This window comes from Loxodonta africana, chromosome 12 (genome assembly GCF_030014295.1).
Source record: "Loxodonta africana isolate mLoxAfr1 chromosome 12, mLoxAfr1.hap2, whole genome shotgun sequence".
Taxonomy (NCBI): domain Eukaryota; kingdom Metazoa; phylum Chordata; class Mammalia; order Proboscidea; family Elephantidae; genus Loxodonta; species Loxodonta africana.
Window position 1 is genome coordinate 58,648,476 of NC_087353.1, and position 16,370 is coordinate 58,664,845.

Below are 16,370 nucleotides of genomic sequence, written 5' to 3' on the forward strand. Positions count from 1 at the left end.
GAGAGCATTTGCAAATAAAAGTCCATTTATAGTTGTTCCTGAAGACTTGCTTTCACTTTGGGAAAATGATACATGGACATTTTTTGTGATACAATTAGGGAATTGACCTAAAGTTTTTGTTAGATTATCTCTTGTTTATCTCGTTCCCAAATGCAGCAGCTTTAAATCTTAATAGCTGACCCTAGGCTCTTTCCCAATGTGGGGCGGTGTGATCCAGAAAGACTACAGCGTGCTTGGGAACTCTGAGCACTCCCAGGGCTAGGCGAGTATGTCTTCTGACACAGGAAGCTGGGGGGCAGCTTGAGGTCGTTGCCTAGCCTTCCTCACCTTTTTAAATTTTATTTTACTTTTGTTGTTGAGAATATACACAGCAGAACATATGCTAATTCAGCAGTTTCTACACGTACAATTCAGTAACATTGATCACATTCTTCACGTTGCGCAACCATTCTCACGGTCCTTTTCCAAATTTTTCCTCCCACGTTAACATAAACTCACTGCCACCTAAGTTTCCGATATAACCTTTCGAGTTGCTGTTGTCAGTTTGATCCCTGATAGATAGTTCTTAAAAGAGCACAACACTCAAGGCAGATACTCTTTACTAGTTAAGCTAAACTGTCATTTGGTTTGAAGAAGACTTCAGGGGATTTCCTCACCTTTTGGGTTAGGTAACAGTGTGGCTCATCATTTTTGTTTCTGGACCATCATGAATTCTCATGACAACATAAATCTATAGATATTCAGCCGTGAGTATAGACACATGTGCCAGAGCTCAACATAAAGTAGTTTGGGGATCGCAACTACTGTTTGTCTTCTCTGCTGTGGCCGGTAGAGCTGACCATGTATCTCTTTCATGCAGAGCAGAGGTGCAAGGAAGATCAGGGAGAGGACATTTAAGTAGAGTGGGAGGCAGTCCAGGACCCTACTGGATCAACCCATGTGTGTGTGTGGACACCTCAGTGAGCAGAGGCTTCGAGTGTAGACATGCCCCTCCCCTGTGGGATGGGTCCCGTCCTCAGGAGTCAGATCCTATAGGTCTGTTAGCCTCATGTCATTCAGGCAAATGTTTACTTGCATTTACCCTGTGCTGGAAGGGATGCACAAAGATATGGCGTCCCTGCCTATTTCTAGGGTTTTTGCACGATTACATGAGATCGTGTAGATGAAGGACTTGGCACAGTACCTGGCACATATTAAAGCTCCACCAGTGGTAACTTACCTAGTGTGACTGGTGTGTGCACACATACGTACCCATATATGTACACACATGTGCACCAAGACTGGCCCTCATCTTATGGAAGACATAACCAGATTCAGTGCTCTCCCTTGTCCTAGGAGGCCCAGGAGTGGCTGGAAAGTTCTGGTTTTTGGAGTCCTTTGTGTTTGGAAGTCCTTTTGTTTTGCTATTTAAGCTTTTATGTAAGAAGTGGGGCCACAAAGGACTGAGTAGGCACCTGGCCCCTGACCTCATGGGCTGAGGGAGAGTGTGCCCACCTCTGCCGGGTGTCCATGCCTGGCCCTTGTCTGTAGAGCCCTGAATGCAGAGGCCACCCTGCGGTGTGACTGCTCAGAGCTCACTTAACACGTACTCGCTAGAGGTCTCCCTTGCTTCTTTGAGAATATACCTGAGCTCCAAGAACGTACCTGAGCTCCAAGAGCAGGCCAGATCCAGAGGGTTAGCGTGGCCCCTGCCCTGCTTGTGCTGCCCCTGGGATGGCCTCTCCCCTCCCCTACTGGGGGGTGCTTCTTCCTGACAAAAGCATCTTATTTATACTGAGGTCTTGGGGGCAGTGACCATTTTTGACTCTGGTATACACTGTATTTGGCCTGTGTCTCATTTTTTGTTGTGTGCTGTCGAATTGAGTCCAACTCATAGCGACCCTATAGGACAGAGTAGAACTATCCCATAGAGTTTTCTGGGAAGGAGCCCTGGTGGCACAGTGGTTAAGTGCTCAGCTGTAAACCAAAAGATCAGCGGTTCAAACCCACTGGCTGCTCTGTGGGAGAAAGATGTAGCAGTCTGCTCTCATAAAGATTACTGCCTTGGAAACTCAGTGGGGCAGTTGTACTCTGTCTTATACGGTTACTGAGTCAGAATTGACTTGACAGCAGTGGGTTCAGTGTGTTTTTAATTTTTATGGGAGCAGATCGCCAGGTTGTTTCTCCTGCGGGGCCACTAGTGGGTTAGAACCACCAATCTTTTGGTTAGCAGCCAAGCTCTTTAACCATTTTGCCACCAGGGCTCCTATGTGTCTCATAGCACGTTAAAAACGTGTCCTAGGATTTATAGTATTAGTACACGTCAGCGTTCTTTGCTTTCAGATGTTTACTGCCCTCCTGGCTCAGTGGTTGGCAGATGTTTAAAATAACACATCTGTGTCGCATTGCTCTTCCAGGCAGTCTCAACGGAACCGCTTCCTTTATCAGGAGCATTGGGGTTCGATGCCCTTGGTGAGCAGAGCATGCTCAGTCAGGCGCAGTAGAGTTCCTCTGAGTTGTAGGTGAGAACTACACGTGTGCTGGGGTTTGGGTGGCCAGCAGCCCTCACTGGTCTCCTGGAGACACAGACACACATGGGGGTGTGGAATCTGGTCAGCTCACTGAGAAATGGGATCTCTTGGCTTGCATCATTTACTTTCCTGGAGCCAGTAGCACAGTGGTTAAGAGCTCAGCTTGGGAGTCAGACTACTTGAATTTGAACTCACTTCTTAGCAGTTGCTGTTGAGTAGATTCCAACTCAAGGTAACCCCGCTTGTGTTCTTTTGTTGTGTGCCATCAAGTCGATTCCAACTCACAACAACCCCATGTGACAGAGTAGAACTGCCTGTAGGGTTTTCTAGGCTGTAATCTTTTACAGGAGCAGATCTCCAGGTCTTTTCACCCACAGAGCGGCTAGTGGGTTCCAACTGCCAACCTTTCAGTTAGCACCCCAGTGCTTAACCATTGCACCATCAGAGCTCCTTTACCTCCCCCTTACTAGCTCTGTGACCTCAGATAAACCACCTAACCTCTCTGTGTGCCTCCATTTTTTTCATCTGTAAACCTCATCAATAAGGTTATCCCAAGGATTGAATGAGCTAACGTGTGTAAGCTGTGTGGTCGGCCCGTCGGCTGTATCTTGTGACTGTTGTTCAGATTGGAGGTAGCTGGTTGTGGTTGATGTCTAGTTCTTGTTCCTCTGTCGTGGTCCGCAGGGAAGGGCAGTTGGAGTAGACTAATGCTCTGAACGGCCTCTTTGTTCCAGCCATCTGATAAGACAGGGAGCCTCTGCTGACTTGAGATGGTCCCCTCCTTTGTCAGGGTGGTGCTTGGTGACCTCTTGAATGCTGTGCCCTGGGGCCCAGGCTCTGCCCTGGGGGCCAGGCTCTGTGAGGCTTGGAAGGCAGTGCTGTGCCTGGGGGCCAGGCTCTGTGAGGCTCAGAGGGGGCAGTGCTGTGCCCGGAGGCCAGGCTCTGTGAGGCTTGAAGGGCAGTGCTGTGCCAGGGGGCCAGGCTCTGTGAGGCTCAGAGGGGGTAGTGCTATGCCCTGGGGGCCAGGCTCTGTGAGGCTCAGAGGGGGCAGTGCTGTGCCCTGGGGCCAGGCTTTTCGAGGCTGCAAGGCAGGTGGGGGCCGGGGTGTGCTGCGTGGAAGCCTGTGCCCCTGACCCCGGTTCTCTCTGCTGTTTGTGCCCAGGTGGCAGCACCATGGATAGCTCTTCAGGAGGCGAGGCTAGGCGCAAGGCTGGGGAGGACAAGGAGGGATTCCTTTCCAAACTTAAGAAACTGTTTACCTCCTGATAACCCAGCCGAGGTAGGAACACGCTTGAGGTTTTGCTTTGTTTTTGTTTTCCTTTGTTTCCCTTATGACTGATCCCTGTCCTCTGACTGTAACCAACGCCGGCCCCTCCAGGAGCTGGAAACAGTGCTGTCTCAGGAGTGATAAAGCCACTCCCTCAGGACCAGGCCTCTCACCTGTTGACAAATTTGCGTTTGGAGAATCCAGGCAGGGGCAGCCAGTATTTCAGGGCTGAACCAGACACCAGCTGCCTGCATTTTGCAGTTTCCACTGGCTGGAGAGATTGCGTTTTGGCAGGCGGCATTATGGCCGCTCTTAGGGCCACTGTCCCTGCACTGATGGAGCCAGGCTGCCCATGGTTACAGAGGGCAAAGCGCAGCAGAGCCAGGCCTAGAACTCAGACCGCCTCAGTCTCCTGTTGGTCCCCGAGCGCAGGCTGTGTAAGTCTTGGGGCCGCTGCCTAAGATGGTGCCTGCTCACTGCAGTATCTGGATCCACATTCACTTCCCGTCTGTCCCTGGTGGTTGGCGTGCTTGATCCTCTCTTGCTCAACAGGTCTCAGGGATTAGCCAAAGCTAACCCGCAGGGGCGTGCTCCTGTCCTGATGCCAAGTGAAATGTAACCATTTGTCTTCTCTGCCTAGGAAAACGGTCCACTGGAAACTAGTCTGGAAGCAGCACCCACTCCTCATGGCCTTGACAGCAGGAGGCTCAGCACAGAGCTCAAGCCCCTGCCTGCAGAGGCCCCAACCACCTCAGCAACAACAAGACTGTGACAGCACCTCTCCCTGGAAAGGGGCTACATGGATGGTCCCTGGGCAGTAAGATGTAGAACCTGTAAGGTTTTCTGTCCATGGTTGGTGGCTCAGCTTCTCACTCAGCGCAAAGTAAGACAGATGGACAGATGGTAGAGCTACAACCCTGGGAGTGATGTGGTGGAGTTCTTAGCTAAAGAATTAAAGGCCATGTTCACAGCTTAAAGATGAATCCTGAGCTACACCGAATTGTGGGTTGATTGATTTTTCCCTTGCAGACTTTTGGGAAGTGCCCTGAATGAGTCTACCCTAACAGGTTGCCTTACCCGGAACCTACCTTGCATGCCCCGAGCCTCGCACCTCCCCCCAGCCCCCCGCCGCCCACAGGTTCTGCCGGGCATCACTCTCTCTTCTTCGAGTTTCTTTTTAATTTCCAAAGGTACCAAGCAGCTTGAAAGTGGGGGCTCTAGGGGCCTGGGGAGGCACACAGGAAAGCCCAGAGAGGGTCCTGGAGATCTATGTTCCCACCCATGTGGGTGGCGGTCTGTCAGGACACACATCTTTCCTCCCCACCTGCCCAGGATGTCCTCCTGTGCTGATAGTCGACTTCTGTTGCTTTAGGACAGGAGTGCGTAGGAGCCCTGGCCCTCTGCTCAGCCAGTCTGCTGCCCGAAGCATAGTCCTGGGGCCAAGTTCAGCAGCCTCGTTAACACTGAGCCACCTCTGCCAGCTGGGGTCTTGTTCTCACCACTTACACTGTTGACATTTACTTTCAGGAGTGTCTTTAAATATTCAGTGCAGACAGTCACTGTCTTTTCCCGTAAAAATGTTCATTCAAAAGAAAAAAGCAGTCTAGGCAGGCCAAGGCTCCCACGACGGCTTTGTTGGATGTTGCAGCTTCCACGTGTCTCAGATCTTCAAACTACAGACAGGTTAATGAAGAACATTTCTCAATAGTTTCCCTTTCCTTCCTCTTTAATTTACTAAAAGCATCTACTCATGTCCGATTTAAGAATGTAAAATGAATCTATATCAATGTAAATAAGATTATCTACTGCAAAAAGATATTTAAAACCTAAGTTGTGGCCATTTCTTCCTTGCAAGAGTCCAGACACCTTCTGTAGGTGACTTAGCCTGGTGACTGATATTCACTTGCGATTGGGCCACCTCACCTCTGACACTGGGGTCATCTCTGCTTTCCTTTCGTGGGAGGCCAGAGAGGGAACGAATCCGCCTCATCACTCAGCGTACCCCGCCGAGCCCACACACTAATGGAGCTGTGAGGCCTACAGTGCTCACCCTGCTTATAGCGTTCTCTCTGGAGCCTGTGTTGAGAGGTGCAAACTCCTTGTTAGGGCCCTACATGCTGCTTTCTCCCTCACTAGATTTTTTTCCTCCATTACTTATAGAGTGTTCACATTCTTTTATGTTGAAATGTTGGCTCCTTGTAGTTTAATAGTCTGGGCTCCAGCAGAAACTGTTCCTCATAGAAGTCCCAGTGCCTGGCTCAGTTAGGGTGAGCCCTGAGCACACAGCTCAGACCCTGCCAGGTGCCTGGGCCCAGCAGGTTGGGAGGCGGGAGCATTGGCTGGGTTGAGTGGAGAAGAGATCGACAAAGAGTTGATAGGCAAGAAAGAGGCTCAACAGTCACATCCTGCTGCTTTCAGATACTTCCACTCAGCAGTGTGGAGCTAGACTGTCCTTCTCAGATGAAAGCTTAGGTTTTATAACTGGAGAAGTCAACCTAATCTCATTCATGTCCTACTTTTTGAAAGGAGAAGTCTAGAGAAAGGTGAATTTTCTTGCTGGTGAGACTCCATTATTGTGTACTGGAGTGCCTTTCCCCATGTGGCAAGAAGGTGGCAACGCAGTTTCGGTGGAATGAACAGATCCAAGCCTTGAGGTGGCTGGCCCTGGGGGGCTGGGGCAGTTGGCACCAGTCTTCTTGGACACCTGTGAGTTGGGGCTGGGGTGTGACATGAGGTATTGAAAACTATAAAAAGTATCTCCAGTTCCCCGAGCCTTTGGGGATTGAGAGTAGGGAGAGGGAGGTGGTATTGAGCATTTGCTGAAGTATCAGGGAGGTGCAGTCACCATGCATACATGACCACTCAGGAACTGGACATGAGCCTGAGAACAGGAGGCTCACGGCTTGGGCAGGACTGACTCAGGCCCCAACAGGCAGCTCACATGTGTGACACCTCAAGGACCTTGTCACAATGAGTTACAGCACCAGAGGTGGCACATGTCCCACCCACAGGCTTGGGGACACAAGGACATGCAGGACATAGCTGCCCTCTTGTCCTGACCCAAGTGCACCTAGAAACCCCCCTGGCCTGAGCCTCTTCCTTCCTGTCCCCTCAGCTCTCAGCCTAAGTGCTACCCCTCAGAGGCTCTTTTTGTGCACACCATAAAATAGGTGCCACCCACAGGGTTGGTCCTCACCTGACTCTTTTTCTTTGCAGTCCTCCTGTCAATTTGTAATTATTTATCTGACTTTACCCCTAAACTAAGCTAAATATTTTGTTAATAGTTACTTAGAGCCCAGCATACAGTAAGTACTTGAAGAAATACTGGTTTCATAATCAATGTATTAGTCAATAGATCAAGTGAATTCTATAGGGCTGCCTCCCCTTTGCATGGCTGTGCAGGTTCTGAGGCTAGGGATGGGTTAAGAAGACAGCCATGGTGGCTGTCACATTAATCTCCCAGCTGCACACCCAAAGGAAAAGTCTGCCACAGAGTCTTGGCCAATGGCATCGCCAGCCTGGGCCCCCATTCCCCATCTCCAAAATGACCAGGAGTTGAACCCCTCAGATGTTCCACCACCTGTGCCACATTGCAAATGGGAGGGGCTGCTATTCCCTGTCACACCCCAGCCCTTGCCACAGGTGGCACCGCCTTTCTTTAGCAAGGTCCCGTTATAGTGAGGTGGGGTCCCAGCTCTGCCTCATGCCTTCATTTTTCTTCCCATCCATCTTGAAAGTCACGTACGACCTGCTGCACTTGGGCTCCACATTACAGGAGGGTGACGAGAGGGAGGTCAGCCTCCTGAAGTCTGTCCCCAACTAATAGACTGGGTGTGTGCAGCCTCCCCAGGTATCCAGAGACATGGGTGCTGGGTGTCAGAGGCATTGCCTCGGTGGCTGGCCTGGGGCTCCAGTGCTTTCAGGGCACATCCAGCACCCAGTCTATGGGTGAATTTCCAGTAGAGTGGAAATGGATCCTCTGGGCCACGGTCAGAGTCATGGTCATATCTGTATGATTAAACTTACCCCAGAGTATTTAGGATGCCCGTCATCACAGACCACCTGCCCAGCCCCCTTATTGCCAGGAAGGGAGATGACCAAACCTACAACTTGATCTTCTTGTTAATGCCATCAGCATCCCAGCAGTTGCCACTCTAGCCCAAGTCCCAGAAACAAAGCCTCTTTCTTTTGGAAACTATCTGCAAGAACAATGGCCTTTATTTAAAAAAAAAAAAAAAGAAAATTTTTTTTTAGCACAAAAAAGGATGATTGTGACCCTGTGCCTTCCTTCCCCGCCCCGACTCAGGCTTGAGAGGTGGGCAGAGTCACAGCTGGGCAAAGTCCCTTTTATGCTGCTCCAGCCACTGGTCAAGGGTCCTGGCCTTGGGGTTGAGTCTCAGGGTCAACTCGATGTTGCGGTCAGGTTTCATGGCATAGAAACGGAACATGTTGGCTAGGTCCTGGGCCCCAGGGAAGCCAAGCTTCTCATATTCCTCTGGAGTTGCCTGGAAGCAGAGGGAGCTTGTTAACCTCAGTCAGCATGCAGTGCCTCACTGAGGTGGTTGGGGGTGGCTAGGTGGGCTCTCAGTCGCCTGCTAACAATCTCATCAACAGCTCGTTTGAAAACTGTTCTAAAAAGATGGGAGTCTGGAAACCAGTATTCTTGGTGAGCTACTAGGACGTTCTAGGTCACCATACTATTCTTTCAAGATCATGAGGTGGGAAATTTCTCAGGCCCTGGCAAATCAGAAATCTGCAGACATCACTTTCTTGCTCTTAAACCAAAGCTCTTCCCCTTTCCCTGCTAAAGTGAATCTTAACTCCTCAGCCTCATATTCCAACCCCTCCATGGCCGGGCTTGGGCCTATCCCTCCCCCTTTTTTAAAGTGGCGGTACACAACCATTTATTACAGTGTGCTAGACATTGTGCTAAGAAAGCCTTTACATTATTATTTAATTCTCACACTGTAACCCTAAGATGTAGGTACTATTGAATACACCCATTTTGCAGATGAGGGAGCTGAGGCAGAGAGGAGTCAGGGAACATGCCCAAGGTCACACAAGGGCTAGGCCCAGGATCTGAGTGTGGGAGTCTGATCTGCTCTAACCACTCCCTGCCACTGCCTCCTCTCCATTATTGCTCAGCTTGGGTCTGGGGTTTGGGTGAGGTTGGAGGAGTGATTTTAATGCGTATGTCTTCCTGTCATAATAAGAACTACAAACATTAGAAACAAGGTGTGGGGGAGCCCAAAGGCAGGGTGGGGCCTGACAGGAAGACAGGGCCGACAGGACAAAGGAGGACACAGTGGGGCTTCCTGCCTATTCCAGGCAGGCCAGGGGATCAGGAACTTTCCCTCCCTCCAGTCACATCCACAGGAGCCCAGCAAATCCTGCATGTTTACCCTCTTTCCCTTGGCTCCTACTGTCTCCTCTTCCTGGAAACCTTTTCCACTCCATCAAAACACTTAAGCCAGAAATTTCACACTCTGGCCCCACTCAGCTCCCAAGAATACCATAGCATAAATATTAGCCATTATGAGGAACTTAGATTGACCTCTTCAGAGAGATACTCCTCCCTACCAACCCGAAAAACTCCTTTGAGAGTTAGAAACACCTGGCTGAAGCCACTCGAGTCCCTTGGCAGGAGCTGGGACCTCACCACCCTTGGGGGGAGGGGGGCGCCCACCTTGGCATCGCGTATGGCATGACCAGTGTGCTTGGAGAGGAGGGCAGCGTACTCCCCTGCGGTGTGCCTGCAGGTACTGAGCCCAAGGTTTTGGCCGATATACTCTTCTGGCACCTTCAGCAGGCTGAGCACCACCGGACCGAGGTCCGCTACAGCCATCCCATCCATGGGGATGTCACCAATAGGCAGGCCTGTGAGGGGAAAGGAGATATGTTGTCATGTGTCCTCTATGACAGACACTGGCATGTACAATGCCCTTCAAAGAGTTGAAGCTGGTTTTCCCACCAGGCAATCAACTGGACACCTCCCCACACAATACTTGGGCACAGCTGAGAACACCTACTCATGTTGGTGGCAGAGTGGGAGACACGGTACAACGAAGAGCCAGGATACTGGGAGGCAGTCTGCGCTCTACCACCTTGTGAGTGTCACTTAAACATGCTGAGACTTAGTTACTATGTCCTTAGAATGGGTATACAAGGCCTTGACTGCCCACCTCCCTTAGGGCTGAGCAAAGGGACAAAGGAGAAGGGGTAGGAAAAGGCTTTGAAAGCTGTCACAGAGAATGGGGCTGGTACCTGTGGCTCCTCTGGATCATAGGATATCACCCTGGGAAGCTTCATTATGGCCTGAATTCCTGAAGGCTGGGAATGCATGCCCTAAGCCCCAACTCCGCTAACAGGAATGGAGCAGGGCCTGGCAGGTGCTCTACAAGGAACGACTGTGCATTCAAAGTTGTGGTTCTGTACATGATGGAGAAGTAGAGGAATGTCATGAAAGAGGCCAGATGAGATGCCAGGGAACTTCTGGTCTTCATTGCCTCACCAATAAAAAGGGTCACTGTCATGGATTGAATTGTGTCCCCCGAAAATATCTATCAACTTGGCTAGGTAATGATTCCCATTATTGTATGATTATCTACCATTTTGTCATCTGATGTGATTTCCCTATGTGTTGTAAATCCTACCACTATGATGTAATGAGATGGATTAGTGGCAGTTACATTGATAAGATCTATAAGATTACATAGTGTCTTAAGCCAATCTCTTTTGAGATATAAAAGAAGCAAGCAGAGAGACATGGGGACCCACACTACCAAGAAAGCAGTGTTGGGAGCAGAGCACGTCCTTTGGACCTGGGGTTCCTGCACAGAGAAGGTCCTGGACCAAGGGAAGATTGATGACAAGGACCTTCCTCCAGAGCTGACAGAGAAAGCCTTCCCCTAGAGCTGGTGCCCTGAATTTGGATTTCTAGCTTACTAGACTGTGAAAAAATAAATTTTTCTTTGTTAAAGCCATCTACTTGTGGTATCTCTGTTAGAGCAGTACTAGATAACTAAGACAGTTTCCATGGCTGCCGGTTGGGATCAATCAGGGAGCTTTGAGGATGGAGCACCAACTCAGAGACTAGAGTGGGGTTTATCCTCGACTGCAGGTTTGCAAACTAAAGGGCAGTGGCCGTGTGCTATCACTAGGACCAGGCTCTGCTCACTGAGTGGCAGGACTCTCCCTGGGCTTGCTGGCAACCACTTACTTGCCCTTGTGTGAGGGTGAGGGTGAGCGGTGCCCAATGTGGCTGGACAAGCACACTGACCCCTCCACCGCGGGCCTTGGGGGCATCTCGCGCTTATCCACTGAGCTGGCCAGCAAGAGACAAGCTTTCTAAGGTTCCTTTCAAGCTGGGGGCAATGCATTCAGGCCATGTTTACAGACCTGCACATGTGCATTGAGAAGAAAGCCTTTCTACCTTGTGAAATCTACAACTGAACAGATCTTCCAAATCTTTTTGAAGAAGTAATAACTCGTTGCCGTCAAGTCAATTCCAACTCATAGTGACCCTATTAGACAGTAGAACCGCTCCATAGGGTTTCCAAGGAGTGGCTGGTGGATTCTAATTGCCCCCCTTTTGGTTAGCAGCTGAGCTTTTAACCACTGTACCATCAGGGCTCCCTGAAGTACAATAACTGCACTGATTTCTGTAAAGTTATGCAACTGACAGAGCAGAGCAGAACCACCGTTGAGGCCAATTTTCTCATCACCCCTTTGTGAACATTTCTATTATGCCCATTTCTCAGAAAAGGACGCAGAGGCCCAGTGAAGTTAAATCGCTTGCCCAGAGTCACAGACCTGATGCCAGGGCTTGAACACAGAACCTCCGACAACAAGTGCACTTTATACCACACCTGTAGCATCACAGGAGAGGACCTCATCTCACCAGGTCAGCAAGCGCAGACACACCAGGAGGGATACTCACTCAGCAAGTAGCTCTTTCCATCCGGGGCTTTCTTGGGCAGGAAGGAGGATAAGAGGTTCTCAAAGTAGCAGGGCAGCCGCACGCTGGTCATAGGGACACCAATGTGCCGGAAGTATTCCTCTACCTCGCCTTTGCCATCGAAGTGGCCGGCGGCCAGTTTCCCACCTGTCAGCTTCTTGATATTCTCCAGGCCACTGTAGACCACGTAGTGAAGGCCCAGGCGCTTGGCCAGATCAGCCAGCAGCTTTCCCTGGTGGGCAGAAAAGGAGAAATTATGAGGCTGAGAGGAAGGGTGCAAGTCCCGCAGTCACAGCCCAATTCTCCAAACCCAGAGTTGCCCCTTTCGGCGATGCCAAGAGCCAGACACCACTAGCCCCTCCGATGATGCCCGCACACAGTACCACCCTCTAACACCACAGAATCCTAGAGTCCCTTCTCTAGGTCATTTGGCTTGTTCTACTTTCCACTGTGCTCAACTGCAACCCATCCTTGTGCAATATGTGAGGGTGGACAGGTCAGCTGACTGGGCATGGAAGCTCCCCATCTCTGCCTGGCCTGAGAGACTGTCCTTCCATGGTGCCAAGCTATCTTTCTTGGAGAGTCCCAGGAGGTTGGCTGTGGAGGTGCTATCACTCAGTGATTAAACATACCAGTACGATGTAGTGGCTATGTGATCCAGGTTCTCATTTAACCACTCTGAATTCATTGGTTAAATGGGGACACTGCCACCTGCCATGTAAGGCTGTATAATGGATTGAGTGGGGGCCTGCAAAAAAGACAGGTCCATGTTCTAACTTTCAGAACCTGTGAATGTGGCATTTGGAAAAAGATTTTGCAGATGTAATAAAGGCTCTTGGGATGAGACCATCCTGGATTACTCGAGTGGACCCAAAGATCCCATGACGAGTATCCTTATAAGAGACAGAAGACACAGAGGAGAAAACCATGAAAGATGGAGGGAGAGATTGGAGTTCTGAAGCCACAGAAGCTGGAAGAGCCAAGGAAGCATTCTCCCCTAGAGCCTCTGGAGGGAGCATAGCCCTGTTAACACTGTGATTTCAGACTTCTTCCCTCCGGCACTGTGAGGGAACAAAGTGCTATTGTTTTAAGCCACCAAGGGAGTCCTGGTGGCGCAATAGTTAAGAGCTCGGCTGCTAACCAAAAGGTTGGCAGTTCGAATCTACCAGCCACAACTTGGAAACCCTATGGGGAAGTTCTACTCTGCCCTTTGGGGTTACTATGAGTCAGAATCGACTTGAAGGCAGTGGGTTTTAAGTCACCAAGTATGTGGCTCTTTGTTAAGGCAGCCACAGGAAACATACAGTTGTCAGGACAGTGAAACTAGCTCCACTACAACCAGAGAAGCTGTCTCTGTCTGCTTTATGTAATGGGCTTCCATTACCCTCGAAGAAAGGTTCAAAGCTAAAAAGGTTTGGAAACCATGGTCCCGTCCAATGTCCCTTTAATTTAGAGGAGGAAAACAAGGACCAGAGAAAGGAAGCTACATGTCCAAAGCCACAGAAAGAATTTTGGAAGAGGCAGGACTTAAGGCTCATAATTCTCAGTCTAGTGGTTTTTTTCTCTAAGATAGCTCGTGAATGGTATCTTAAAAAAAAAAAAAAAAGCCATTGGATAAGAAAGCAGCAGCCTCCCCACCCTCACCAGACTAGGACGGCTTCTTGGAAAAGGGAAAGGGTACAGTAGTCAGCTCTTGCTGGCAAGTTGGAGCTGCCTTCCTGAGACCAGCTAGAGACCTGAGAAGTCCTTCTAAGATGCCCTGCTCCTAGCCCTGTCCTCCCAACAGCCTTCTGCCTGCCCTCACCTGCTTGACCTCCTGTTCCTGGCTGAGGTTCTCCCAGTAGTTAGTCACGATGAAGGTGGCATAAGCCCCAGTCAGGGCCAGCTCCATGCTGGTCTTGTCGTCCTGGTCTCCCTGTACCACTTCTGCACCTTGCAGTCTCAGTGCCTTCGCAGCCTGCTGCCCAGGGTCCCGGGTCACCACTCGAACCCTGAATGTCCCATCTTCCAGGAGTGTCTGGGCCACTGAGCCCCCCTGGGCACCTGTGAAGAGTCAGAAGGACCACCAGGGTCAAAGCTACCTAAGAAGCCCCCAAGGGGAAAGCCCCCAAAGGGAATGTTCTACTACAGCAAGAAACACCCAAGAGACTTTTTCATATACAATTCTCCTTAAACCCTCACTTAAACACCTTTTAAAAATAACAGCTTTGAGATATAATTCATTTACCATGCAATTCACCCATTTAAAGTATACAATTTTGTGATTTTTACTATATTCACAGAGCTGTGCAATCACCACAATCAATCTAGAACATTTTCATCACCCCAAAAAAGAAATTCAGTACCCATTACCAGTCTCTCCTCATTTCCCCCTCCCCACAGTCCTTGGCAACCACTAATCTACTTCCTGTCTCTCTAGATTTGCTTGTTCTAGACATTTCATTTCAGAAAACAGAATCATAATACATGACCTTTTGAGACTGGCTTTTTTCACTTAGCATAATGTTTTCAAGTTTCACCCATGTTGTGGCATGCGTCTTATACCTTAAAAATTTTTTTAATGGAATATTACTCAGCCATAAAAAGGAATGAAGCATTGATAATGCCACAACATGAATAAACCTTAAAAACATAATGCTAAGTGAAACAAACCAGACAGAAAAGGCCACGTATTGTATGATTCCTATTATGTGGATTGTTCAGGATAGGCAAATCTAACAAATGTGATCCACAGAGACAGGAAACAGATTAGCAGTTGCTAAGAACTGGTGGTGGGGAGGGAAAGGGAATGGAGAGTGATTGCTCATGGGTACAGGGCTTTTTACCAGGGGGATGTAATGTTCTAAAACTGATTGTGCTGATGGTTGCACAGCTCTGAATACACTAAAAGTTCTGTGAATTGTATGGTTTAAACGGGTGAATTGTATGGTATGTGAATTATATCTCAATAAGGCTGTTTTATATATATATATATGAAGGATCCCTGGTGGTCCAGTGGGTAAGAACTCGACTGCTAACCAAAATGTCGGCAGTTTGAATCCACCAGGCCCTCCTTGGAAACCCTATGCCACAGTTCTACTCTGTCCTATAGGGTTCTATGAGTCGGAAACCAACTCCACAACAATGGAGTTGGTTTCCGACTCATAGACACATATATATATATGTATGAAAGAAAAACAAGTGGGGGCAAAATAATACACTGCCACTTGAAAAAACTCCTTTTTTTTTTTAGTCTGTCTGGTAGGACACTAGAGAAACTCGGTCAACAGTGATGGATGGTGGAGGGGAGGGGTGCAGGCAGAGGCGGGAAAATTTAATTTTCCTGTCATGTGCAAATACTACCTATTCAAAGAAGTTAACGTCATTAATCTTTAAAAAGGAATCTGCTCTCAGGTCGAGCCCCCACCGCCCTACCTCGGGTGTGGGGTCACTGCCATCTCACCCCTCTGGGCAACTCCGGGGAGAACAAACCCCAGGAGAGCGGTCTCCCGCGCTCAGGGGGCGCCGTGGCTCCGCCGGGCCGCAAGATTCGGACGGCCAGGCCGGAGGGCGAGCGGCTCCTTGCTCTCGGGGACCCGGTTTCGGCCCCTGGACTAGGACTTTGGGGTCTCGCTTACCTGTGGCTCCGAAAACCACCACCAGTTTCTTGTCCTCCATCGGGGAGCAAGCGGAGGAAGGCGGTCCCGGTGGGTCTGGGGGTCGTGGAAGGTGCGGAGTTGCGGATGGGGCGAGGGATTTCTGTCCGGCCCGACTCTGCATCCCGTGCGCGCACCCAGTGGGTGCCAGGGAAGTGGCTGGGCCCAGAGCAGGGAGAGCCTGCCCGAATATCTCAGGCCCCGCGGCCCCCGGCCGTCCACCCCTTCTTCCCCGGCCGCCCCGCAAACCCCGGGCCCGCCGCCTCCTCCTGCCCTGGTCCCACAGGCCGAAGTCACCTCCTTGCCGCGACACCCGCGGAAAAGTCTCCTGGGAATAGAGGACCACTACTTTTGGCTGCAAAAACCATTTGCGGGGGGTGGGGGTGGAATCCCGCGCAAGGCGCGGGCCCCCACCCGCGGCTCCTACCCCTCACTGGCAGAGCCACCCCCTCCTGGACGCAGAGTATAAAAGGACCCCTGGCCGCCCTACTTCCGACTTCCCTTTGCCCAGCGCCTCAGCCCGCGGAGCAGACCTGCTTCCCCCCGCTGGTATAGATGGTTCATCCCAGCTCCAGCAGCTGCGCAGCCGTTTGGGTTTTGCCTACGCGAGATTTGCGTAAATTGAATTCGTATAAACCGGGGCTGTCGCAGTACACCGGACAGATAGCACCTTAACAGAACTATGCGGGTGATAAGTGGACGAAGCAAAAAATTAAAAATTTCTGTTTATTTTACATGAGCATCTGAAAAGTTTCAGATATTGTGTGTCATCTGAAGATGATTAAATCTGTCTCGGGTGACTCTTAACTTCCTGAGGCTCTCTGGCAGTTCTGATAGTCTGACGCACGTTTGAGGTCGCTATTACTTGACCGGTCTGTTAGTTATCTAGTGCTGCCAGAACAAAAATACCACAAGTGGATGGCTTTAACAAACAAATTTATTCTCCCAGTTTAGGAGGCTAAAAGTAAGAATTCAGGGTGTAACCAAAGGAGGGTTCTTGT

General features: G+C 50.1%; 2 protein-coding genes across 5 annotated transcripts in view; one reads left to right on the top strand and one right to left on the bottom strand.

Moving 5' to 3' along the window:
- DNAJA3 (DnaJ heat shock protein family (Hsp40) member A3) overlaps positions 1 to 10,808 on the top strand; it is a 45,664-nt gene extending 34,856 nt beyond the window's left edge. The window contains exons 11-13 of one of the 3 annotated variants that reach the window (XR_010323624.1): positions 3,673 to 3,789; positions 4,418 to 6,483; positions 9,752 to 10,808. Coding sequence is in view for 2 of the 3 variants with exons in the window: in XM_064295530.1 (XP_064151600.1) it covers positions 3,673 to 3,776 (104 nt within the window). In the remaining variant the exon portion in view is untranslated. Of the gene's footprint in view, positions 1 to 3,672; positions 3,790 to 4,417; positions 7,988 to 9,751 lie in introns of those variants that run through there. The other 2 variants (XM_064295530.1, XM_003417740.4) reach the window with 2 other exon arrangements.
- Positions 7,978 to 15,897, bottom strand: NMRAL1 (NmrA like redox sensor 1). 2 transcript variants are annotated; one of them, XM_064295531.1, is made up of 5 exons: positions 15,352 to 15,897; positions 13,539 to 13,777; positions 11,717 to 11,966; positions 9,464 to 9,654; positions 7,978 to 8,282 (listed from the first exon to the last, which is right to left on the bottom strand). In XM_064295531.1, the coding sequence occupies exons 1-5, from the start codon at positions 15,491 to 15,493 to the stop codon at positions 8,103 to 8,105; spliced, it is 1,002 nt and encodes a 333-aa protein (XP_064151601.1). In that variant the 5' UTR covers positions 15,494 to 15,897; the 3' UTR covers positions 7,978 to 8,102. The 2 variants fall into 2 exon arrangements, with proteins under 2 accessions (XP_064151601.1, XP_064151602.1); XM_064295532.1 differs by lacking the exons at positions 13,539 to 13,777; positions 15,352 to 15,897 and adding an exon at positions 13,822 to 14,795 and having other exon boundaries at positions 11,717 to 11,970.
- Positions 15,898 to 16,370: the final 473 nt, after the last annotated feature.